The 24,881-nt window shown below is 43.2% G+C and overlaps 2 protein-coding genes across 2 annotated transcripts in view; both read right to left on the bottom strand.

Annotated features, from left to right (window-relative positions):
• LOC147302911 (NACHT, LRR and PYD domains-containing protein 3-like) overlaps positions 1-23,445 on the bottom strand; it is a 114,459-nt gene extending 91,014 nt beyond the window's left edge. Inside the window, exons 1-6 of the mRNA XM_086283609.1 lie at positions 23,172-23,445; positions 17,001-18,771; positions 16,748-16,921; positions 14,196-14,364; positions 11,883-12,076; positions 9,334-9,507 (exon numbers count right to left, since the gene is read on the bottom strand). Coding sequence (XP_086139735.1) covers positions 9,334-9,507; positions 11,883-12,076; positions 14,196-14,364; positions 16,748-16,921; positions 17,001-18,771; positions 23,172-23,445 — 2,756 coding nt within the window. The remainder of the gene's footprint in view (positions 1-9,333; positions 9,508-11,882; positions 12,077-14,195; positions 14,365-16,747; positions 16,922-17,000; positions 18,772-23,171) is intronic.
• LOC147302912 (dynein axonemal heavy chain 5-like) lies at positions 2,157-5,381 on the bottom strand. The gene is made up of 5 exons (XM_086284512.1): positions 5,156-5,381; positions 4,691-4,791; positions 2,564-2,752; positions 2,422-2,496; positions 2,157-2,300 (listed from the first exon to the last, which is right to left on the bottom strand). The coding sequence occupies exons 1-5, from the start codon at positions 5,379-5,381 to the stop codon at positions 2,157-2,159; spliced, it is 735 nt and encodes a 244-aa protein (XP_086140638.1).
• Positions 23,446-24,881: the final 1,436 nt, after the last annotated feature.

The raw sequence follows: 24,881 nt of genomic DNA, 5'->3' as shown, positions 1-24,881 counted from the left end.
CTCAACATACGCTCGTCATATTCTGTGATATGATTCACTCTGAGGTGTTTGACCAGGTCAGCGGTGTTACCACAACACCTCACATTCTTGCCACATGTATGGCAAACCACGTCTCAGCTGTTCGTGGAGGTAAAATACGTCTGCACATGACTCTGTTTACGCTCAGCCATTGTTGTGAGTGTGCACGCCAAGGGGCCGGACACAATGACGGGTATCGGAGGAATCGATATTTCAGTATCGATCCGCACATCACTAGTTGAGATACGTTTTAAACTGGTCCAAAAAACAAATGCATATTTTCCCGAACCACTGTTCCTTGACTAAGGTGGATAACGTGATGAGGTCAAGGAAGGGTGTGACGGAGATTTGATTGAAAAACTTTGTCGTCCGTTAAAGTTTCACGTTGGCTTTTTCATCTTGAAAGCCCTCTCTGCTCGTGTCCAACCCGTGTGAACAATCACAGATGTGAGAAATGTAAACAAACCGTCCGCAGAACGCTGATCAGGTTATTTTAAGCGCAAGAAAACAAAAACGTTGCGCTCACCGTCGGCGTCACGGACGAGGCCTGGGGGTCCGGGCCCGTCCACAAAGGTCATTGTAACACAAATCATACGATTGCTAATGAAAATGCTATAAAGCTACATCGCAGATAAGTCTCTGGAGTAACAATCAAGGCCATGTTAGTTATTTGATGAATAGTATCTGTGCCACTCATGGCGCATGACTGAGGAGGACGTTGACCTCTGCAAGTCAGGAAAGTCTGCTGCTCATTGTATAAATATGAGATGTTTTTCAAAAACCAGCCAGCCATCATCTCGGGAGGCTGACTCCAAAGTACCATCTCACTTCAAACTTGCAAAACAAGTCGAGTCGATGCGAGCGCACTGCTTGTTTCTAGTTAGTCTTTAAGGATGACAGCATTAGTCTGCTCCTTTGTATGAAATAAAGTGAGTCGAGTCCATGTGGTCTGGCACCCACCCACATTTCTCTGCTAGTGATCCATGAGGACTCCACCTTGTTGCCAGTTCTCTTGTGTGGAAGCTTCAGAAAATGACAGCTTCACTCTGACGTGTGTGAGCTGTGTGAGGTCTGTGGTTAGAAGTTTACAGTGTTTGCTCTTTGTGTCGTCTGTAATATGCTCTATGGCTTTAAAAAAATGGCCACATGTTTCTGTAGCTGAATTTGTCCATCTCTGACCTTCTGAGACTGTATTTTCAAATAGGGACGTTCTGACTTTTCTTCACCTTGTACTTCATTCTGCAAATGTTTTATACTCTATTAGAGTTATTACATTATTCTGTTATGCTATAAAATCAACCCCCATATAAGATCGTACTTAAGAAATACATTTAAAAACCCTTCCTGTGCAAATAACCCAAGTTATCTAGAAGAAATAAAAACTGCACCGCAAACCAAACTCAGGTGTTCGACCTGTTGAGCTCGGGAAACTAACTGGTGTTTCATTTTAGTGAGTGCTTTGTTAGATTCCTTCATTTGAACCAAATGAAGTTGATTAAAGTTGATGCATTGATGTGTTTGAAGTGTTTTGTTAGTTGCGATGGATCTCCTGCTGTCTTTTTTCCTCATTATTAAAAGAGGATTTCTTTGAATTTCAAACATCCATTTCCTGTTTATCTGGTCCCGGGTCACAGGTGCAGCAGTCTAAGCAGAGAATCCCAGACCTCCCTAAACAACCACTTCCTCCAGCATATCCAGGACAATACTGAGGCATTCCCAGGCCTGCTGAGAGATATAACCTCTCTAGTGTGTCCTGGGTCTGCCCTGGAGACTCCTCCTCATGGGACAGGCCCCAAACACCTCACCCAGGATATTTTTAATTAAAACATCACAAATAAGTCGTCAGGTCTGATGGTCACATTTGTGAGATTCAACCACCATAAAGCAGAGATCACACAGGACACACTGTGTAACCCTCAGCTCAGGTGTGTTCAGGACATTTGCTTGGAAGAAGCCGTCTGTGGATAAATCCTGCTCTCCACCTCAGCTGTCAGGTTTATCCAGAGAACGGCCGTCCTGACTTCCAGCAGCCCCACAGTCCTCGTTTCTAATAAACTGGCATCACTGAAATGAACTGTCTGCCTCGCTGTTCAATAATCTGCTCTTTGCCAATTTCCCAGCAGAAGCTTCCACTCATATCAGCATTTTTCTGTGATTCTCACATGAACTAAACATAAAAAGCTGAAGCCAACCTCAGAGTTCCCCGTAGTGAGGAAGAGTTTCCTCTGAGCCACAGCTGAGTTTGATGCGTCCACAAAGGAAGACTGACGGGAGGACAGACTCTGGGAGAAAGGCAGATATTAAAAGATATGAATACAAAGTACGCTGCAACAAACAGGACAGCAGATTATGAAGAGCGGTTAGACCTTCATGTGTCAGTCATTGAAATGTGATCAAAGTTACCTGTTTGACATCCTGATAGAAGAAAATCAGCTTCTTGGATCCGTTTGCAGCAAAGAATTCATGGATCAGACTGAACTGGAAGAATCAGACATTAATGACTCAAAGGTTCAACTCTGAGGAAGGATCACGTCTCTGAACTTACTCTGTCATCAGAGACGATGGCGTCTTCCACCGCCGCCTCCTCCAGGCTGCCGGCGTCGGCCAGCCTGCTCATCAGGTATTTATGTCGCGCATCCAGAGCTGCCCGCCGTTCCTCCTTCACGGCTCTCGCCTGTTTGGCTACTTCTCTCCTCGCCTCATTGGACAGCAGCATCGTCCTTTTACCAGACACCTGGAGAAACATCAGCTCAGTCTACAGACGCAGAGACCAGTGAGAGCTTGGCCCAAACATCTGCAGGTTTCTGAGGACCACGTTTGACCCTGACTGGAGGCATCGATTCTGAGTGTGACTGCCTAAACTGAGCTACTGTCCCCCCTCCACTGAGACGTTGTCCTGTGATGTGTCATGGGGGGAAGTGTTCCTCACGGTTGGACTCGTGACAAGTTCAGTCAGTTTATTCAAACTTTAAAAAGACGCATTTTCAGTCTCTGGATTTCAGCAGAAACTAATGTGAACACAGCACTTTTTGATTGAGTATAAAAGGATGAAAGAGTCAGTGATTAGTAACATTGTTGCTGACTGATGCTGTTGTAGAGCTGTCTTTGGATCCTCACCTTCCTGGAAGCCTTCCCTGGATTGCTCATATATCATTAACTTGTTTGTGTTCAGTAGAATCAGGTGTTGTGGATGCAGGTCGTAGCTGTGTGAGGCCTGTACAGTCAGCGCTGTGTGAGCGCTGTGTAACGTTAGCTTAGACTTCTTTCTGTTGTTATCATCCTTCAGGTTAATGTTGTTTTCATTATGCATCACAGGAAGTGTGGGTGGCTGTTAGCCTCACAGCTCATGGAGAGTTGCTGCTGCTCTGCCTCCTTTTTGATGTTTCTGCTCTTTGTGGCTTTGTGTTACTTTGTGTCGTGTCTGAAACAAAGTGAGTCCATGTTACTAACTGTAGTCGGCTCTCTGTCTCGTGCACAGCTGACTGTTGTCTGAATGAAAGTGTTTTTGTACTTTGTGTAATCTGTTGGGTCTTTGAGGCCTTTTTAAACAGCATATGAGCCATATGTATGTGTGTATATGAAAGGTTGTTTGTAATACATCAAATTGTTGCTTATTCTAGAGCTGCTGCTGTGCCTGATTGGTCTACTCGCTCGAAACTGAAGGTTGACTTGATTATCTTGGTTTTTTACATTTTGTCAATAAACCAACTTCTTTATGATTTGAACGGCGTCTCTGACGTGTCACAGGCCTGTCAGCTTTCTTGGTGATTGGTATAGTTTTGAGCTTCATGCTCTGGCTGTTGTTGGGTTTTCCTCTTTCATATTAAAGCTTTTGTCCTACATTTGGCTCTAAAGTCTAATTCTAATCCCAGCACTGTGTCTGGGTGTGTGATGCTTGTTTTCCTGCTCTTTCTCATGAAACAGTCACAACATTCTCAGTCCAACTTTCACTCTTTGCTGCGTTTGCTGCAGCTGCAGTGAACATGGTGCCGTTTGCCTTTAAGAAAGTTGTGCACAAAGGCTTTTTCTCTAGCAGACAGCTGTGTGGCTAAAAGTCAGATCATTTTTTACCACCTCAGTCACACTGGACTGAAACAAGAGTGAAACTAGGAAGAATCAGAGTTTGTCCAGTGACTGCACTGATTTTCTTCATATTCACAAACTGATTCTAAGTAGTTGCATCAGCTAATCACCCGGACACTGAGCGTCCAACACGCTCCCTGAAGGGAAACGATTACATCCTCCAAACAATCACAATCTGTCTCTGAATGACTGGAATTATTCTCTGATTTGTGAATAACTGGAATTTATCAATGCAGACACGTTGCCAACATGATGAAGTCAGTCTGAGTCGCATCTCTTTGGCTAACTTAACTCAAGTGGTTGCCGACTATTCTGGTTCTATTCCCATATAACAGCAGGGTTGCTGAGCACCTCTGTCACTCTGCACTTATGTTCCCAGTTCTCTTTTGTGGAGGAATTTTCCAGGAATTCCTGGGACCAGCTTTCCATGAGAGACCCGATCAGGAGCGACTGTCCTGGACACTCCCAGCATCACAGGGACTCACAAACCCGTCTACCACAGTGAGAAGCCTGATGGTCACAGGCCCACATGTAGCTTTAGATCACACGTGTGCACTTCCTGTGGTCACTGCTGTAACTCTAGACTCACCGAGGGGCCAGTGGTTGGTGAGGCAGCAGCAGCTGAAGTCATGTGACTAATGGCTCTCAGCTTCTGTCCTCCTATTCGCCGGTGTCCTTCACCTGTCACACCTGGTCAAGAAAGAGTGAGAATGTTCAGAGCTTTAATGGAAAAGAATATTATTACATATAAAAGGCCTCTAACAAGTATTGTAGTGTTAATCAGGATGAAGTCCATCATGAACACTTCAGAGTGCTTCAGACAGTCGGTGTTTCATCCACAGAGCCTCCAGTCTGCATATCAAAGGATCCTGAGGAATGACAGTGAACCCCGAGTTCCCCTCATTACATTCATGTGTGTGACTGTGAGGAAAAGGTGATTGTATCAACGTGTGTGAGCGAGTGAATGAGGCTTGTATCAGAGTGGAGATAATGTCAGCGGCACAAGCTGGACGCTGCAGGTGTCACATGTGAATCTGTGCATCAGTGTCTGCACCTTTGTGGAGGTGAAGCTCAGGAGGTTTGGATTTGTTCAAAGCTCTGTCTGCTCCATCTTTCTTTCCCTCAGGCCTCTCCAGATCAGGAAGGAGGTCCTGTTCTCCTTCTCCCTCCTGGATTTCTGGATCCAGGGAAGGATCAAAGTCTCTCAGCCCAGCATCAGAGCTTCTGGCTGGGGGAGGACTGGAAGTTTCAGCTGGAGGCTGAGAGCCTGGATCTGCCATCTGAGTCACAATTCAAATATTCTCAGTAATCTCAAAAAGCAACAGAAAGGTGCCATTTTCATGAGCAGTGGGTTATCCAGCAGTTTGATTCATGTCAGCAGCATTTAGTTTGTAACTGCTGACTCACCTCTGGCTGTGTCCTGCTCTCAGGGTCACAGTGGACACTGTACCTTTGACCGAAGCTGCAAAGACAGTCAGCAGGGGTCTGGATGCATTCAGCACCACGTCCTTGTTGGGCAGACACCTTCAGTGACAGGACAGTTTATTATGCTGGTAACGTTAATAAGTCTGATCACCTGTAGAGCTCATTTAAACACATCAGCTGTAGAACATCATGTGTCATGGCGTGTCCAAACTCACAGGCTGCATCCTCCTGAGGACCCGGCCTTCAAGGTCTACGTGGGCCGGGTCCTCCAAAGGTCGGGTAGGCGGGAAGTGAGCGGCTGTGACGGTCTGGCCTTCAGATCCGCGTCACCGCTGTCTGGGTGGAGTTTAATAAACTCAGCCGTCTGCTCCTTGCTGTCTAAAATCTAACAGGACACTGGAGTAAACTCTCGACCGTCTCACACTTCTGTTTAATCACTTTTCTGTTTGACGTTTATTCAGTTGTGTGAAAACTGTAACTTCAGCCAAACCAAACAAACAACACTGAAAAAAGCCAAACGATAACATTTTTACGTGATCTAAGTGACTTATATATCATGTTTAAACCTGAACAGCCAAAGGCCGTGGGGGTCCAAAAACGATGTGCCGGGAGTCCGCTGTTCTCGCCGGCTCTAATGACCCTCGACCTCCCGGTTAGCTATCCAGATGGTGGGTAACAGACGTCTCCAAATACGTCAGAGCACTTTTGCAAATATGTGATATCTTGACAAACCGAGCAGATATTTGAAGTTTACACTCCTACATTCTCAAACAGGAGCCCCAGCAGAGATGGATGGCTGGCGCGGCTCCCCGGAGCCCCCAGTCAGAGCAGATGCAGGGCCAGCAGGTGTGGAGACCCCTGGCTGAGGCAGCTGAAGCTGTGGGTGGCTGTCAGCCAGCTCAGGATGCCTTTTGGGCTGCAGCAGCATAAAATCCTCAGCAGGCTGGGTAAGCTTGCGTGAGCTCTCTGTGGAGGCTGTTGCAGCTGAGATGGCTCACCCGAGCGGTGCAAACTTAGTTACCTTCAAGGCTCCAGAGTCAGCTGAGGTCAGCAGCTCAGCCTCTGGGGAGGTTACAATCCCTGGAACAGCCAGGTCTCTACAACCAGAAACAGTCTTTGCATGTGCAGCTTCAGAACCAGACTTGAAGTTCCAGTTAGTGTCCGATGTCCCAGAAACACTCAGGTGCTCACTGAGCAATCTCTTGAGGCCAACACTCAGAAAATCAAACCGTCTTTGAGCCTTTGTGGGAACATTTATCGTCTCTGCTGGAAAGGTGGAAACATCTGGGAGATGCAGCCTTAACACACTGGGCTTCACAAGTCCTTGGAGGCAGCTCACTAAACTCAGGGATGCAGACAAAATCAGCACTTGCAGGAACACAATGTGCCCTCTCACAATGAGCTTGGAAGCATAAACTGAGTTTTCCTCACTGACTGTTTCAGACAGGATTGTGGGAGCAACACAAAAAGCAGCTTCAGCTGGAAACACACAGTTTAGTGTCTTTGCTGCTCGCTTTAAGTCCCAATAAACAGGAAATTCATTGTGTCTCATGTCAGAATCACTCATATACAGGACAGGAAGAGGCGGAGCTTATTTCCTGCAGGGAGCGGTTAGCAGTCTGTGTCTTTCTCATTTCTGACTCCTAAAGAGCTGAAAAACACAGGCTGTTATTGGCTGGCTGACACTGGGATTAATGTCCTTGAAGCCAGCAGTCTTTAATGTCCAGGTTCAGAACGGGCAGGTGAAAAACAGTCCTTTATGTCCTCTGATGTTCAATAAACTGTCCTGATTACTGAGGGAGCAGAGAAAGTGTCTCCATCACTCACCACAGCTGGATGCTCTGAAATCCTGGAATCCAGCTGTGGAGAGGAGCGCCGGCGGCGTGGACGCAGTTTAGTAATCAGGGAACGGGAGACAGGAGGGAAACACAGCTGGGACCAATTACACACACACGAGACAGGAAACAGTAACACAGGACTGTCAAAGTAAAACAGGAAATATAACACAGAGTCCAAAGTAAGGAGACGTGGGACACAGTGAAGACACAGAAACAGAAACCAGAACTATAATCACAAAACAAACTCAGAAACATAAAGAGTGAATCAGCTGATTCAGTGTTTGTGACAAAAACATGGATCCTGGTTAATAACTTTTATTTGTTTGTTTCTGTATTATTTTGTGTATCGTTCTTATGAGCTGTTGTTTTGTCAGTGAAATATTATTTCATTGTTTTAAGCTTTTTGTTGACTTTGAAGTGCTTAAGTTGATATTTTTGAACATTTAATTTGTTCGATTATTGTCGAGTCGATAAAACTGTCAAACGCACAGCTGCTTCCAGCACGGCCGGAGGAGAGGTGGCCGAGCAGACGCACAACACACACAGCTCACAGGTTTGCATTTCTAGATATTGCAGATGTTGCAGAAAGTGAGAGTAAAGAACTCAGAGATCCAGCGCTGTCTCCTGCCCCTTATTTATACACCACAACACAACGACAGGCGTAACTCACACAAACGGGTAACATGAGGCTCAGATGCTTTGGACGTGTTCACATATACTGGACACAGAATGATGAAGATGGAGCTGCAGGAAGGAGGAAAAGAGGAAAAACACAGAAAAGATTCACAGATGTGGTGAAAAAGGACACGACAGCTTCTGTTTGTTAGTTTGGTTTTTCTTTATTTGGTAAAGATTCAGAAATAAAGAGAAGATCACATGTTTGAATATTATATTAACGTTCTGTAATTACAACAAGTTGTAAAATCTTTCCAGAGTGAGACAGAGACTGTGCAGAGACTGTAGAAGGACAGAGCAGCAGCAGAGCAGTCCAGATACACTGATGATCCTCTGTCAGATCCAGAGGGACACACAGGGCTGATGCTGGACTCTACATTGTGTCTGACAGTGGAGCTGTTCTCAGAGCAGTTCACTCTGCAGCACTGACAGTCATCTGCACTTCATTCCTCTGTCAGTCACTGCTGGATGAAGCTCTCCTCTCCACCTCCCAGTAACATGGCCCAGTCAGAGCGTCTCTACACACAAGCTGCTGCTGCTTCAACCTCTCTGGATCATCAGGACACAGCTGCTCCTCTCTCAGCACACACACCGTCCTGTTTACCATCATGGCCTCCACCTGCAGAGAGAAGGAGGAAGAGCAGAGGAGATAAACGAGTGTTTCCAGAGACTCTTCATCAGCTGTCAGTCAGTGATGCAGCACATCCAGTATAAAGAGCAGCAGGGACGTCAGTGCTGGGACTGTACTAGGACTCATTGTTGCTTCACTTTTTCTAATCTTTGGATTTTTATTGAAGTTGCTGAAAATGTTTTTCCCTCCTAGTTTGAGTTTGGACTTTCATTCATTAGAAGAACCTTGGTGTGTCCACTCTGAGCTCTGTAGGAACCCCAACAACAAGCCCAACAATCCAGATGGACGGTTCCAGCTGTTAACTGGAGGAATTCCATCCAAACATCTGCTCTCACTAAATTCTTCCTCACCTACAGACTGTGTTCTTCACTGCTTTAAACTTGGAAATCAATGCAGTCATTGGTCTGCGTGCTGCTTTGTTCAGAGAGCTGATTGGCTGTTGACAGTGTTTGATCAGAGCATGTCAGACGTTACTATGGTGACCATAAAGGTGAGAAACAGGAAGTGTTTGTGTCCAATCCTGAAGCCTGTCACCGTTCTCCTCTCACAGCTTCACTGAGAAGCTGCAGCTTTACAGGAAACACTGGATCTTTGTTTCATACTGACTGTGTTTAGTACAATACTGCTGACAGCACCACCCACTCACTCCATCACTCTACTGACCCCAGAGTCTCCAGTCTGTAGTCTGGACTCTTCTTAAGATCAGACAGCTGCTTCACATCTGGATCCTGCAGGTTGTTTCCATACAGGTACAGCACTCTCAGATGGGAGGGGTTGGACTTCAGTGCTGCTGCCAGATAATCACAGCTGATCTTTGACAAACCACAGCTCATCAATCTGTATAAAGAATGAAAGATGTAAGTTTATTAGACAAAGTGCTTGAAATCATTCAGTGTTTCATCATCTGTTCAGAGCTGAAGAAGGTTCAGAATGTAGAAGTTTAGAAAATGGAAACTCCAAACAGCTGAAGCCAACAGGAAGCAGCTTCAAACAGGAAACTGTGCAGAGTTTCAGACTATATGTCCTGATGCAGCCAGTTGGATTTTGGAGATTTGAATCTCTGTTCTGTGACTAAGTCCTTGAATCATTTCTTCCAGTTGGTCCAACAAGACAGACTAAGTATTGGACATGTGTTGTGGCTCCATCAGGGGAGCTTCTAAATGTGATGTGATGGCCCCTCTGGGTCTGTCAGGTCACAGCACTGAAGAGAGCTCAAACTGGGCACACAGCTGTTCCAGTCTGGACCAAAGACTCTATACTGGGACTGAGGGACTGCTTTGACTGCACCCACTGGGACTTTTTAAAGGCTCATGTTCTCACTTAGATCATCGATTTCTACTGACGTTTCTTTCTGGGAAAAATGGGGATTACTTTGGAAACAGGAAGTATTTTCCCCAATAAGCAGCCCTGGATTAGTAAATCACTCCAACATGTTCTCAGGCAGAAGAAGCTGTCTTGTTATGAGGGAGAGAAGAAAAAGATTGAGGCACAGAAACCTGTTGAAAGAGAGATAAAGCAGCTAAAATCAGGTGTAAAAGTAAAGCAGAGGATGAGCTGAATAAAGGACACTCAAGGCTGGCTTGGAAAGGAATGAAGTCCATGGTGGGGATGCAGAACAAGGAGCAAAGATGAATGTGATGCTGAATCAGCAGAAGACTTGGACTCATTTGATTCCAGCTTTGATATCATTGATTTCAATGAAGAGCTTTGTGATTGTAGCAAAGGGCTGGTAGCTCTGAGAGTCCCACTGATGAGGTGTTTGTGTGGAAATCTCTTAGTGGGACCAAAGAGAGAAAAAGCCCTGGTCCTGATGCTGTGGGAGGGAAATGATTGAAGTGTGCTGTGAGGAACTGACTGGGAGATTTTCACACATTTTCCAGTCCTCCTTGGAACAACAGGAAGTTCCCAGCATATGGAAACAAAGGTTAAGTGTCCTATGGCACTCAGTGATGATGGTGCTGTGGCCCCACCACCTCCACCTCTTTGTAAAGGAACTAACTGTAATCTGAAGCTTCAAATGGAACTAAGACTTCCTCCACTAGGTGGCAGTGTCTGATGAGAAAGTGTTAGTGGAGCTGGCCTGGAGTCAGAAACAGGAAGATGCAGGATTTGGGCTGAAATGGGCAAAAGTGGTTAGCACTAGTGCCTTAGAGCAAGAAGGTTGTAGGTTGAAGCTTGTTGGTCAGCTGGGCCTTTCTGTGGAGGTTGGATGTTCTCCCACAGTCCAATGAAATGCTGCTTAGGTTCATTGGTGCTTCTACATTGGCTGTAGGTGTGGATGTGAGGGAGTGCTTCTCTGTCGCTCTCTGTTGGCCCTGTGATGGACTGCTCACCTGTGCAGGTGGACCACGCCTCTTGCCCTATGACAGCTAGGGCACAGGCTGCAGCCCTGTGAGCCTAAGCTGAATAAACAGTTAGCAAAAATGATCCATAGATGGCCTGAAATCCCCCAGTTAGCAGTTTGGTAGATAGCTATGACATGCTAATCCCATCCAGCAGCTGTATTCTACCTGTAAGCTGATCCCTGCTGAGCCAAAGCACTTTTTCATATACAAATTACAACCTTTAATAGAAACCTATTGGTCAGCATCTTATTAGCCTGCTGTTAGCTTCATTCCACAGAAAACTGAGAGAAACTAACAGAGTTGATAAAGAATAAAGAGAAATGTGCTGATTTAAAGCCTTTGAAGTGCTTCAGATGATCTCTGTCCACTTCTGTCCACTCATTCATTCATGTAAGCTTTCTAATGCAGCTTTGATCTTCACAGTCTGCTTGATGAAACTCATTCTAAGCCTGAATGTCAGAGTGTTCCTCCTTCTCTTTCCCATCATTCATGCTGGCAGTGGAGGAGATTTGGATGTTGGACTGTGTTTTGGATGATGTGTGTATGTTTGTGTTGGACTGCTGTCTGTAAAGCAAACGCACATTTTGCTTTGGATTTCGGTGTCTGACAGACTTTAAGGTGGAACGAAGAGTTTGAGAGTTTCACAGTGAATTTTCCAGTGGAGGATTTTTCTTCTTCTTTGAAGGTTTGAAATGTGAACATTGGTCTGCTGCAGTCAATGGACTAAACCAGAGAAGAAGAAAACAGACTTTACCATGAAGATCCTCAGTGTGGATCAGTATAATATCAGCCTGATGTCTGCAGTTTAGTGTCAGCACAACTTTCACATCATATTCATCTCAGCACAACTAAAACATGCTGACTGACCTCAGAGTTTCAAGTTTACATCCTGGACTCTCCAGGAAACCACACAGATGCTTCACTCCTGGATCCTGCAGCTTGTTCTTAGTTGAAGAAGAGGAGGAGTCATTACTCAGGTCCAGCTGTCTCAGATGGGAGGGGTTGGACTTCAGTGCTGCTGCCAGATAATCACAGCTGATCTCTGACAAACCACACTCCTTCAATCTGTATAAAGAATGAAAGATGTAAGTTTATTAGACAAAGTGCTTGAAATCATTCAGTGTTTCATCATCTGTTCAGAGCTGAAGAAGGTTCAGAATGTAGAAGTTTAGAAAATGGAAACTCCAAACAGCTGAAGCCAACAGGAAGCAGCTTCAAACAAACACAACAAGAGAAAAAACTCTGAATGTTTCACATTAAAGTCGTACATTTCTCATAAAAACAGGACAAAGACTTGAAAAAGTCGTGTTTTTCCTTCCAGGAACCACATGGCTTCACTTTTAAAGGTGAAGTGTGACAGAAATGGACATATTTGAAGTCCAACACCTTTTTCCAGTCACATTATTAAAGCAGACAAACTACAAGCTCATTTTCATTCCAACAAGTCATCTTCTGACCTGGACTAACAACACTGGTCTCTATGTGCAGCTGGCTGTGAGACCAGTGCTCAGGGAGCGTCTACAAAGTGCAACACTGAAAGAACATCACACACTCATTTGCTTCCAGCACTTTCACACAAACATCTACTGTCATTATTGTCACCAAACTCTGTGGATCCTTTATTGCAAATTCAAATGGGATCAAATGGTCAGACAAAAGAGGGTTATGAGGAAATATGATGAAATGTTGTGTATTAGCAGCAACTTATTGAATCATTTTCCTCAGAAACCAAACAAAATGATTGACAAACATGTTTTTACAAACTCAGTGTTGGACTTGGATCAGCAGGATAAGCTGATGTTTAAAGGCATTTGAGTCTCGCTGTATGAGAGTCCAGTTCTTACTCAATATTTATGGATGATGTTCTTTCAGTGTTGCACTTTGTAGACACTCCCTGAGCCTCACAGCCAGCTGCACATGGACCAGCTGACATTACCCAGCATTAGAGGCGGCTGTAAAAAATTCATGTTCCCATTTAAATGGTTTTAATTTGAATAAAACGATGTTGATTCATTCAATCCTGAATCGATGTTTAATATAAATGTATTTTGCCAGAATCTCAGGTTAAAGCTCACAAACTATTTCAACAAGCAGCAAACAGATAAAACAGTAAATGAGAGCAGCTAAATACACAAAGATGGAAACACAGAGCGTGGATCGTTCACTCGACGGCACGTACACGGACACGCCGTCGGGGCTGAAAGTGGACAGCTCACAGATCCTGAAGCTGCAGGTTTCATCTGTCTCCAACCAAAACTGAGTGAAGCAGCAGCAAAAGAAGATCCAAACTCTGCTTCACGTTTGATAAATATGCTCATGAATTCTCTCTGACTTTGGCTGTTCCTGCCTGCACAGCTCTCTCTCTCTCAGTGTACTCCAAGAACAGCTTCAAACATCTGTTTCTGCATCATTCACTGTTTATTAGCCACCAGTCTGCTGTTGTGTTCAGTGCTGTCGGCCTCTGACAGTAAAGCCTCATTTCTGCTGTTCCATGGAAACTTTTTAAAATGATGACAGATTACAAACTCTCAGCTGTGTCTGTAATCAAACCTCTGTAACTTTGCTTCACTTCAGCAGCATCAGCTCATGTTCACATGTTGCTTCATGGTTTGCTTCAGTTTTTGATCGACTGCAGAATATTTTGAAGGTTATCTGCTATAAAAAGCCAGAAGAGGAAAATCTGCTTCATGTGTTTCTGTTTGATCCTCAGTGACTTTGACACAAAGGCCTCTGCTGTGATGATCACACCTCTGATCAAGTCTCACAGTGTCACAACTGATAAATGATCAGAGTTAGAATATTTCTGACTGTCTGCTGTGTGCCGTGACCTTTGACCCTCTAAAGACAGTCAGCTGTGGATTATTCATTGTTGTGTCTGATACTTAGAACTGTGAGGAAGAAGCTACACAGTTAATCAGGGTCCCCTCTCTCTGAATCAGGAAAGGTGGGCAGGCCGCGTGTGGGCCGCGGGCCATACGTTGAGTATCACTGTTTGAAATGTGAACATTGTTCTGCTGCAGTCAATGGACTAAACCAGAGAAGAAGAAAACAGACTTTACCATGAAGATCCTCAGTGTGGATCAGTATAATATCAGCCTGATGTCTGCAGTTTAGTGTCAGCACAACTTTCACATCATATTCATCTCAGCACAACTAAAACATGCTGACTGACCTCAGAGTTTCAAGTTTACATCCTGGACTCTCCAGGAAACCACACAGATGCTTCACTCCTGGATCCTTCAGGTTGTAGTTCCTGCTCAGGTCCAGCTCTCTCAGATGGGAGGGGTTGGACTTCAGTGCTGCTGCCAGATAATCACAGCTGATCTCTGACAAACCACAGTCCATAAATCTGTATAAAGAATGAAAGATGTAAGTTTATTAGACAAAGTGCTTGAAATCATTCAGTGTTTCATCATCTGTTCAGAGCTGAAGAAGGTTCAGAATGTAGAAGTTTAGAAAATGGAAACTCCAAACAGCTGAAGCCAACAGGAAGCAGCTTCAAACAAACACAACAAGAGAAAAAACTCTGAATGTTTCACATTAAAGTCGTACATTTCTCATAAAAACAGGACAAAGACTTGAAAAAGTCGTGTTTTTCCTTCCAGGAACCACATGGCTTCACTTTTAAAGGTGAAGTGTGAAAGAAATGGACATATTGAAATCAATGATATCAAAGCTGGAATCAAATGAGTCCAAGTCTTCTGCTGATTCAGCAGAAGACTTGGACTCATTAGGACTCATTACCTAATCAAACCTCTGTAACTTTGCTTCACTTCAGCAGCATCAGCTCATGTTCACATGTTGCTTCATGGTTTTCATGGTTGATTCACCTCATTTTTAAAAAATGACCTCTGACAGGAAAGTCTCATTTCTGCTGTTCAACAGTGAAGAAATGTAAATTTTCAAAATGACAAATTGGAAAACACAGAGCTGTGTCTCTAATCAAAGCAGAGATGGAACGATGCCACTTTTCATGTCCGATATCGATAGGAATCCAATATAGTCGATTTTATAATCAAACGTTTTTTTTAATCTCTTGCTGCATTTTGTATAAATTCATACTCAAGTTTAAACAATCTAAACACTAAAGCTGTTCTGTTATACCTGTCTGCAAAAACACACTGCAGCCAAAACATTAGAATATAGTGATCTTTGTATTTAAACTTTTATCAGAATTTTAAATCTAAAGTATTTAAAGTAATATTCAAAAGTCATTTAAATCAGTTTGATGCAGACTTCAAAAACTCTTTGGTTGTGAATAAAAGAAGTGCAACATCAGCACAAAATAATGTTTCTATTGAACAACTAACACAAACAGGTTGTAGAATGGAGCCTTTTATACTCACAGCTGAACAGAAACAACATCCAGAGTGGAAAACAGTGCAAATAACTGCAAACAGGCTTCATGACACTCATGTTTAATCAGATTCACTCCCTGCTCTCACACAGCAACTCCAGACCTGCATTCATCTTTTCCCTCTGAACCCCCCAAACATACAAACCCTGAGCCACCACCATTGCCCTTTCACTGACTGCCCCACTCCACCATTTGACCCTTAGAACTGAAGACGCTTCTCTCATAAGAGGTGAAACATCTTCAAGGAAACTTAAAGAAGTCCAGACGCTTTTCTTTCCAAGCTCCTTAGACTACGATGACCTGGATGTCTGAGAACCTTCACAGACTGATTTTACAAGAACAACTTGTGTCAAAAATCCCTGGCAGTGCCTCTCTGTCACACACACAAATCACTACAGTTACAAATTTAATAACTTAAAAACCTCAGAAAAACAGAACTGAGCAAACCAAACAAACAAACAAACAAACAAACAAACAAACAAACAAACAAACAAACAAACAAACAAACAAACAAACAAACAAACAAACAAACAAACAAACCAGAGACCAGGTAAGAACATTGTTGAGGTTTAAATTTATAATCTTAAATACTTATATGCTGATTATATTGCTTTATAAGAAAGGCCCAACTCTGAGTACACTCTGTGCCGACAGGACTGACAGGAAATTACATGCTTTTGCAGGCAAAAAGTGAAACTAAGCAGAGTGTTTGATCGAAACTTAAAGTGTGTGTGACGTCTATATAAATGACTAGGCTTCCTGTTTTGTGCTTCAGACCTGGGGTTGTGTGTTCAGGTCTCCATATCCGGATATGTGAAATAAAGATATTTTTTTAAAGTAAAAAGACCACTTTTGAGCCGTGTCTTTTTGGCCGTAAAGAATACCAAAGGACCGGAATTTAATAACATTAAAACCAAACAATAAATGAGCAAAGTAGTGCATGATAAATATAGATGACAAATACAAAGTGCAATATAGAAACACTGGGTAAAAAGAAATGAACAATTAAAAAGGAGGATAACAGATGTGAGCAGTAGTTAAACAGTAGAAATAAATATATAATAAACAAACAAAAATAGATAATAAATGAAAGCCAGGTCTGAAAGGTGAGTTTGGCTTTAAAAGCATGAAAACACACTGCTGTCTTCAGGAAGGCTGCTCCAGTAACAGAAAGTCATCTACATGTGGGTTTAGTTCTGACTTTAGGGACAAGTAAAAAAATAAAATAAAATAAAAACATCTGTCCAGACAACCTGACAGTCAAAAATATAAACTCAGGAACTTAAAAGGAAAATTGTGCTGACTTTGAACGTCCGCATCAAGATAAACTTACAGATTTAAGAGTCAAAAAGTGTCAAAAAGTCTGTATCCTTACCTGAGAGTTTCAAGTTTACAGTCAGGACTCTTTAGTCCAACACACAGCAAATCCAATCCTGAATCCTGCAGGTAGTTCGAGCTCAGGTCCAGCTCTCTCAGATGATTGGATGGGGAGCTGAGAATTTCAGACAAAGCTTCAAAGCTTCTTTTTGAGAGTTTACAATCTCTCAGCCTGAGGAAGAATAACAATGGAGACATATTCTTTTATTCATCTAGCATTATTAAACATATTTGTTCATAGATTCACTTACAGCACTTTCTTGGATGCTTTGACCACTGGCAGCAGCTTCAAAAATGCCTTCTCTGAACGGGAGTATTTCTCCAGGTCGAACTCATCCAGATCTGATGACAGTAAGATGAAGACCAGAGCCGACCACTGAGCAGGAGACAGTTGATCTGTGGAGAGACGTCCTGATCTCAGGGACTGTTGGATCTCCTCCACTAGAGAACGATCATTCAGTTCATTCAGACAGTGGAGCAGGTTAATGCTTTTCTCTGCAGAGAGTTTCCCACTGAGCTTCTTCTTGATGTACTGGACTGTTTCCTGATTGGTCTGTGAGCTAGTTCCTGTCTGTGTCAGCATGCATAGGAGATCCTGATTGGTCTGCAGTGAAAGACCCAGGAGGAAGCGGAGGAACAAGTCCAGGTGGCCATTTGGACTCTCTAAGGCTTTGTCCACAGCACTCTGGTAGAAGTCTTTTACAGTAAGTGTTTTCTGGAAGATTTTAAAGCGAGGAGATTGTTTCTTAAGCAGGTTGACTCTAGAGTTGATGAAGGTCAGATAAACATGAAGAGCAGCAAAGAACTCCTGAATGCTCAGATGGATGAAACAGTAAACAACGTTGTTGAACATGTGGCACTCATCAGCTTTAAAGATCTGTGTGAACACTCCTGAGTACACTGAGGCTGCTCTGATATCGATGCCACACTCTGTCAGGTCTGATTTATAGAAGATCAGGTTTCCTTTCTGCAGCTGATCAAAGGCCAGTTTTCCCAGAGACTCAATGATCTTCCTGCATGAATGTGTCTCAGCTCCTCCATCATACTTGATGTCCTTCGTTTTTAGGTGAAATAGCACAAGGCGTAGGTAGAGCTCTGTGAGAGTCTTAGGCAGATCTTGACTCTCTTTGTTCTTCATGACAAACTCCAGAACTGTAGCAGTGATCCAGCAGAAGACTGGGATGTGGCACATGATGTGGAGGCTTCGTGATGTCTTGATGTGGGAGATGATGCTGCTGGCCTGCTCCTCATCTCCGAATCTCTTCCTGAAGTACTCCTCCTTCTGTGGGTCAGTGAACCCTCTGACCTCTGTCACCACGCCAACACAGTCAGGAGGGATCTGATTGGCTGCTGCAGGTCGTGTGGTTATCCAGAGGCGAGCAGAGGGAAGCAGTTCCCCCCTGATGAGGTTTATCAGCAGCACATCCACTGAGGTGGACTTTCTAGGGTCAGTCAGGATTGCAGTTTTGTGGAAGTCCAGAGGAGGTCGACACTCATCCAGACCATCAAAGATGAACACAACCTGGAAGTCTTCAAAGATGTAGATTCCTGCTTTTTTGGTTTCAGTAAAGATGTGATGAACAAGTTCCACCAAGCTGAACTTTTCCTCTTTCAGCAGATTCAGCTTTCTGAAAGTGAATGGAAACATGAACTGGATGTCCTGGTTGGCTTTGTCTTCAGCCCAGTCCAGGGTGAACTTCTGTGTTAGGACTGTTTTCCCAATGCCAGCCACTCCCATTGTCAGCACTGTTCTGATTGGTTTATCTCTTCCAGGTGGGAGTTTAAAGATGTCTTCTTGTCTGATGGTTGTTTCTGGTCTGTCTGGTTTCCTGGATGCTGTTTCAATCTGTCTGACCTCATGTTCATCATTGACCTCTGCAGTCCCTCCCCCTGTGATGTAGAGCTCTGTGTAGATCTGACTCAGGAGGGTCGGGTTTTCTGTTGTAGAAATCCCCTCGAGCACACACTGGAACTTCTGCTTCAGGTCTGACTTGAGTTTGAGCTGACACTCAGTGAGAATCTCTGCATGAATAAACAGCAAATGACACAAATGAGAAAACTGCATTCTGGTTACTGTGGTTATGTGTTCAGTTCACTGGACTCTTGGTGTCATGATCCGAGTGAGTCTGAGTAACTTTCCACAGCATCAGCTCTCCTCCCCTGGGTGGAGCCCTCCTCACTCCTCCCTGCTCCTCACCTGTTGCCAATTACTCCGGCAGTATCTATGAGCAGCACTCACAATGAACCTTCTCCAGATTGTGTGCTTAGCACAGTCAGTTCTCTGCCTCACATTTTGTCTTGTGCTCCTCAGCTTGTTTCGCGTAACCCTCTTTTCCTGTTCCCTAGTCGGCACCTGGATACATCTTCCAACTCTTGCCATAAGTCATGCCTCAGGATTCTGGCCTGCCACTGCTGAGAAAACTCCCTCTTGCAAACTGCCATCCTCACCTGCCTGCCTCCCTGTGCACCCACATCTCACTCTGTACCCAGATTTAATTCATCTCCTCCTCCAGCTGATCTCCACCTGCAGCCACGTAACACCTCTTAGTTTTTAAATCTTGGACTCATTCACTACACTGTGGACCACTCTGATTATTATCTCCTTTGTTCCAGTGATCCTGGATAGTTTCTATTCGCCCGATTCTGCCCCTGTTGTTCCTTTGACCTGCCTCAGCTTATGTTCTGGCCTCAGCTCTGCACTTCTCATAATACCTCGCTTGCTGTTGAATTTAGCCGTGATTCAGCTTTCTCCGCCAAGAAATCTAGTAAAATACATTTCTGTTAAAAGTCACTCAGCCTCCGTTTTTTGGTTCTGTGCTTGACTCCATTCCTTTTCATGAGCCATTGAGCCCCGACACTTGGGTTATAACTGAGGGCAGGTTTTATAGAGACACATTTGATTTAATTGTGTTTATTTATACAGCACCAAATCAATACTAGCAACATTTCACATATTACATAAACAACACTATGGAGCCAGTGATGAATAAATATGTAGAATAAATGAAAGAATTTCAAGTATAAAAGTTTTTTTTATTAATTCCTCCAAATAACAACAACAGTCACCCCAATGTGCTTTATATTGTAAGATAAAGAACCTACAATAATACAACAGAAAAAACCCCAACTATCTTTTTGGGTCCTGAAAACTGAAGGCTCTGCCTCCCATTCTACTTTTAAATACTCTGTGAACAACAAGTAGGCCTGCAGAGCGAGAGCGAAGTGCTCTAATAGGGGGATATGGTACTACAAGGTCATTAAGATAAGATGGGGCCTGATTATTTAAGACCTTGTATGTGAGGAGCAGGATTTTGAATTCAATTCTGGATTTAACAAGAAGTCGATACAGGAGAAATCTGCTCTCTCTTTCTAGTCCCTGTCAGGACTCTTGCTGCAGCATTTTGGATTAACTGAAGCCTTTTCAGCGAGTTTTTAGGACTTGCTGATAATAATGAATTACAGTCATCCAGCCTTGACGTAATAAATGCATAAACTTGTCACGGCTGGGGCAGCAGTCGTGCGGTGGAGTTAAATGAGGACCCAAGTTGCAGACAGTGGTGGAGATGCGAGTGAGGTTTTATTTACAGTGAACAAACCAAGGTGAGGGCAGAACTAAACATAAACCTAAACTGGAAAAACTACAGTGGCTTGCAAAAGTATTCGGCCCCCTTGAACTTTTCCACATTTTGTCACATTACAGCCACAAACAAGAATCAATGTTAGTGGAATTCCAGGTGAAAGACCAACACAAAGTGGTGCACACGTGAGAAGTGGAACGAAAATCATACATCATTCCAAACATTTTGTACAAATAAATAACTGCAAAGTGGGGTGTGCGTAATTATTCAGCCCCCTGAGTCAATACTTTGTAGAACCAGCTTTTGCTGCAGTTACAGCTGCCAGTCTTTTAGGGTCTGTCTCTACCAGCTTTGCACATCTACAGACTGAAATCTTTGCCCATTCTTCTTTGCAAAACAGCTCCAGCTCAGGCAGATTAGATGGGCAGCGTTTGTGAACAGCAGTTTTCAGATCTTGCCACAGATTCTGGATTGGATTTAGATCTGGACTTTGACTGGGCCGTTCTAACACATGGACATGTTTTGTTTTAAACCATTCCATTGTTGCCCTGGCTTTATGTTCAGGGTCGTTGTCCTGCTGGAAGGGGAACCTCCGCCCCAGTCTCAAGTCTTTTGCAGACTCCAAGAGGTTTTCTTCCAAGATTGCCCTGTATTTGGCTCCATCCATCTTCCCATCAACTCTGACCAGCTTCCCTGTCCCTGCTGAAGAGAAGCACCCCCAGAGCATGATGCTGCCACCACCATATTTGACAGTGGGGATGGTGTGTTCAGAGTCATGTGCAGTGTTAGTTTTCCACCACACATAGCGTTTTGCATTTTGAACAATAAGTTCCATTTTGGTCTCATCTGACCTGAGCACCTTCTTCCACATGTTTGCTGTGTCCCCCACATGGCTTGTGGCAAACTGCAAACGGGACTTCTTATGGTTTTCTGTTAACAATGGCTTTCTTCTTGCCACTCTTCCATAAAGGCCAACTTTGTGCAGTGCACGACTAATAATTCCCCCACCTGAGCTGTAGATCTCTGCAGCTCGTCCAGAGTCACCATGGGCCTCTTGGCTGCATTTCGGATCAGCACTCTCCTTGTTCGGCCTTGTTCGATTACACACAGGTGCACTCTATTTAGTCATTAGCACTCATCAGGCAACGTCTATGTGCAACTGACTGCACTCAAACCAAAGGGGGCTGAATAATTACGCACACCCCACTTTGCAGTTATTTATTTGTAAAAAATGTTTGGAGTCATGTATGATTCTCATTCCACTTCTCACGTGTACACCGCTTTGTGTTGGTCTTTCACCTGGAATTCAAATAAAACTGATTCATGTTTGTGGCTGTAATGTGACAAAATGTGGAAAAGTTCAAGGGGGCCGAATACTTTTGCCACTGTAACAGACAAACCTGAAAACATAAGGACAGCGGGGAATACACAGAGATGACACAAAGAAGGCTGGATAGAGAGACGAGTAGTAACACTGATTAACACAGTAATGCAGACGACACAACGAGGAACACAGGCAGACACATACTATAAATACACACAAGGTAATGAGGGAATGACACACAGGAGGGGAGCACAGCTGATCCTAATTCACAAGACGAGACACAAACCTTCAAAGTAAAACAGGAAACAGACTGTTTTACAACACAAACTCGGGGACACGAACAGAACACAGAGGAAAGACACAGGTAGAGATCAACCTAAGAACTAATACAAAATCAGAATTAACACAAAGTACACAAGGTGATACCAAAAATGAAACAAAACGCTGAACGACCCAGGACCATGACAGAACTAGTTTTTCAGCGTCACTCTGAGACAGGATATTTCTAACTTTAGAGATGTTGCACAAATGGAAGAAAGCAGTCTTGCATATTTGTTTAATATGTGCGTTGAAGGACATGTCCTGGTCAAAAATGACTCCAAGGTTCCTCACAGCGTTACTGGAGGCCAAGGTAATGCCATCCAGAGTAAGAATCTGCTTAGATACCATATTTCTAAGATTTTCAGGGCCGAGTACAATAACCTCAGTTTGATCTGAATTAAGAAGCAGAAAGTTAGCGGCCATCCAGGTCTTTATGTCTTTAAGACGTTCCTGCAGTTTAACTAATTGGTGTGTGTTATCTGACTTCATGGACAGATGGAGCTGGGTATCATCTGCATAGCAGTGTAAATGTATGCTATGTCTTCTAATGATGCTGCCTAAGGGAAGCTTGGTAACGGGAGCGTTGCCAGCAGAAGGCTGAAGTGGAATCTCCCAGAAAGCTGCAGAAGAAAAAACATGAGCTGAAATGGTGGATTTTAGTCATATAAGGAGAACTGTGGCTTTCCTCCAACCTTTGACCAATCACCTTAGTGTCCTGTTTATCAACCATAATAAAAAGCATTTACTGTGTGGGCATTTTTTTGTTTGGGTCTCCAAACAGCAGAAAGAAATGGCAGCCATTTTTTTTAAACTTTACCTTCAACTGGTAAATAGATTTAAGAGAAAGCACTTTGATCATATTTGTGACGTGTCCCAAACTGTTGTTGTCGCCTCATTTATGTTGATAAAACAGCTCTAAAACCAATCTGACAATATAAATCTGTAAAATGGGCAGAAAACCTGCTGCTGGTCCCATTTTAATCAAACCAACCCAAAGAGCAGATATTCATGTGTACACAGGAGGTTATTTGTGCAGATGCATAAAACACAAACTGTTGGCTTTCTGCAGTCTCTCACTCCTGAAAGTGTTGGCAAGTGTTTTGGATTTATTATTTATATGGATTTTAATGGCACCTGTGTAATGTTAACTAAGGTTTTTATTGTTTATGTATTTTTTGTTTAGTCATTCCCTGACTTACCTGTGGGTTCTGGGATGGTTTTATTTAAATTCTCCAACAGATCATTCTTGTTTATCCTCCCCAAAAGATTTTTAGTGACTTCAAAAGTGTTGATAGAGTAGGTATCAAACATCACATCCACTATGTTCGTCCTCTCTGCATTCTCCAGTTTACTCACTGGGATTGCTGGTAAACCTTCTACAGACCCGTTCTTCAGATGCCACTTAAATTTTTCAAAGTCATCACGTCCCAAATCCTCCAAAGTCCCCAGAAGGATTTCTTTAGGTGTCGTCATCTTTTACCCTGTAAGGACCCGATAAACAAAGACTGTAACAACAGCTGGAGAGGTAATTGTCTGATTTATCAGAATTTAACTTGATTCTAACAGCAGTTCATCACTACCACCAATAAATTTCTAAGGCTCAGAATGCAACAAAATTGCACATGAAGAAGCACATAGAGAAGTATCCAAGTAACACTTTGCTACAATATAAAACAAACTATTATAAATAAAGAAAATATATAAACTAAATATATACACTACCCGTCAAACGTTTTAGGACAGCCCAATTTTTCCAGTGTTTTTGTCACGGTTTGCGAGCCGTGTGTAAATTATCAAAGGACCCTTTATGCAGGCAGCTCAGATGCAAGTGAGTTTATTCATCACATGGTGATACAAACAGAAATGGCGAAGGTGAGCATGGAAACTAAGCAAAAACCTAAAAACTAATAGTACACGAAGGGAAGACGAAAACACAGAACACAAGGGGTGGGAGCAAAGCACCACAACACATCACTATATAGACAGTTACACAGAGGGAGACACAGAAGGCAACAACACAGGGCGGAACAAATGGACAGAGAAGACTAAACACAGAACAGAGTGCACAGAGAAACAAGGGGGACAGGGAATCAAAACCTAGGAAGCATAGAATAACTCACAAACTAAACTGGCATAACACAAAAATCACAAAGAACTGAAACCACTAGATCAGGAGACCCAGGACCCTGACAGATACGCAGACAAACCAGCAACTAACAGAGGCAAACACAAGGTTTAAATACACAGAGGGATAACGAGGGAATGAGACACAGAAGGAGGACACAGCTGGGAGTGATTGACAAGACGAGACAGAGGAAACGCAAACTAAACACACTGACATGAGACACGGACCTTCACAACAAAGCAGGAAATACAAAGACTGAACTTAGAGGTACAACAAAACACAGAACCAAAACGTAAGAATAAACAAAGATACATCATGAAATCAAAGATTAACAATACAAAACAGAAAACACTGAGTCACAGACCCAGGATCGTGACAGTTTTATTGAAAATATCCTTTTTATTTCTCATTGCACTCTGAAATGAAAGCATAGTACAAATAAGCAGTTGGAGTTAAAAATAAATCATGAAACACATTTATAGACCAAAGTTTATTCTAAACGTTTGACTGAACACACCCGTGGCTTCTGTCTACAATAGAAATCAAATATTCTCCCATATCTGTAGCAGATGTTCCCGTAAACGTGGACCTTGTAATAATAATAATAATAATAATAATAACAACTTTATTTATAAAGCGCTTTCAAACAAAGTGCTGTACAACTAAAGAGATAAATAAAATAAAAGCGATACATAGCAATACAGGTAAAAGACACAATACAAGTTAAAAACAATAAAAATGTAAAAACTAAAAGCCATAGAATTAAGACATGTAGGATCGGGTG

This window comes from Aulonocara sp. 'chitande type north' Nkhata Bay, linkage group LG23 (assembly GCF_057382095.1).
Source record: "Aulonocara sp. 'chitande type north' Nkhata Bay isolate Kocher_YH1m ecotype deep benthic linkage group LG23, A_spYH_male_GT1.1, whole genome shotgun sequence".
Lineage (NCBI taxonomy): Eukaryota > Metazoa > Chordata > Actinopteri > Cichliformes > Cichlidae > Aulonocara > Aulonocara sp. 'chitande type north' Nkhata Bay.
This window is presented reverse-complemented; position numbering and strand designations above follow the sequence as displayed.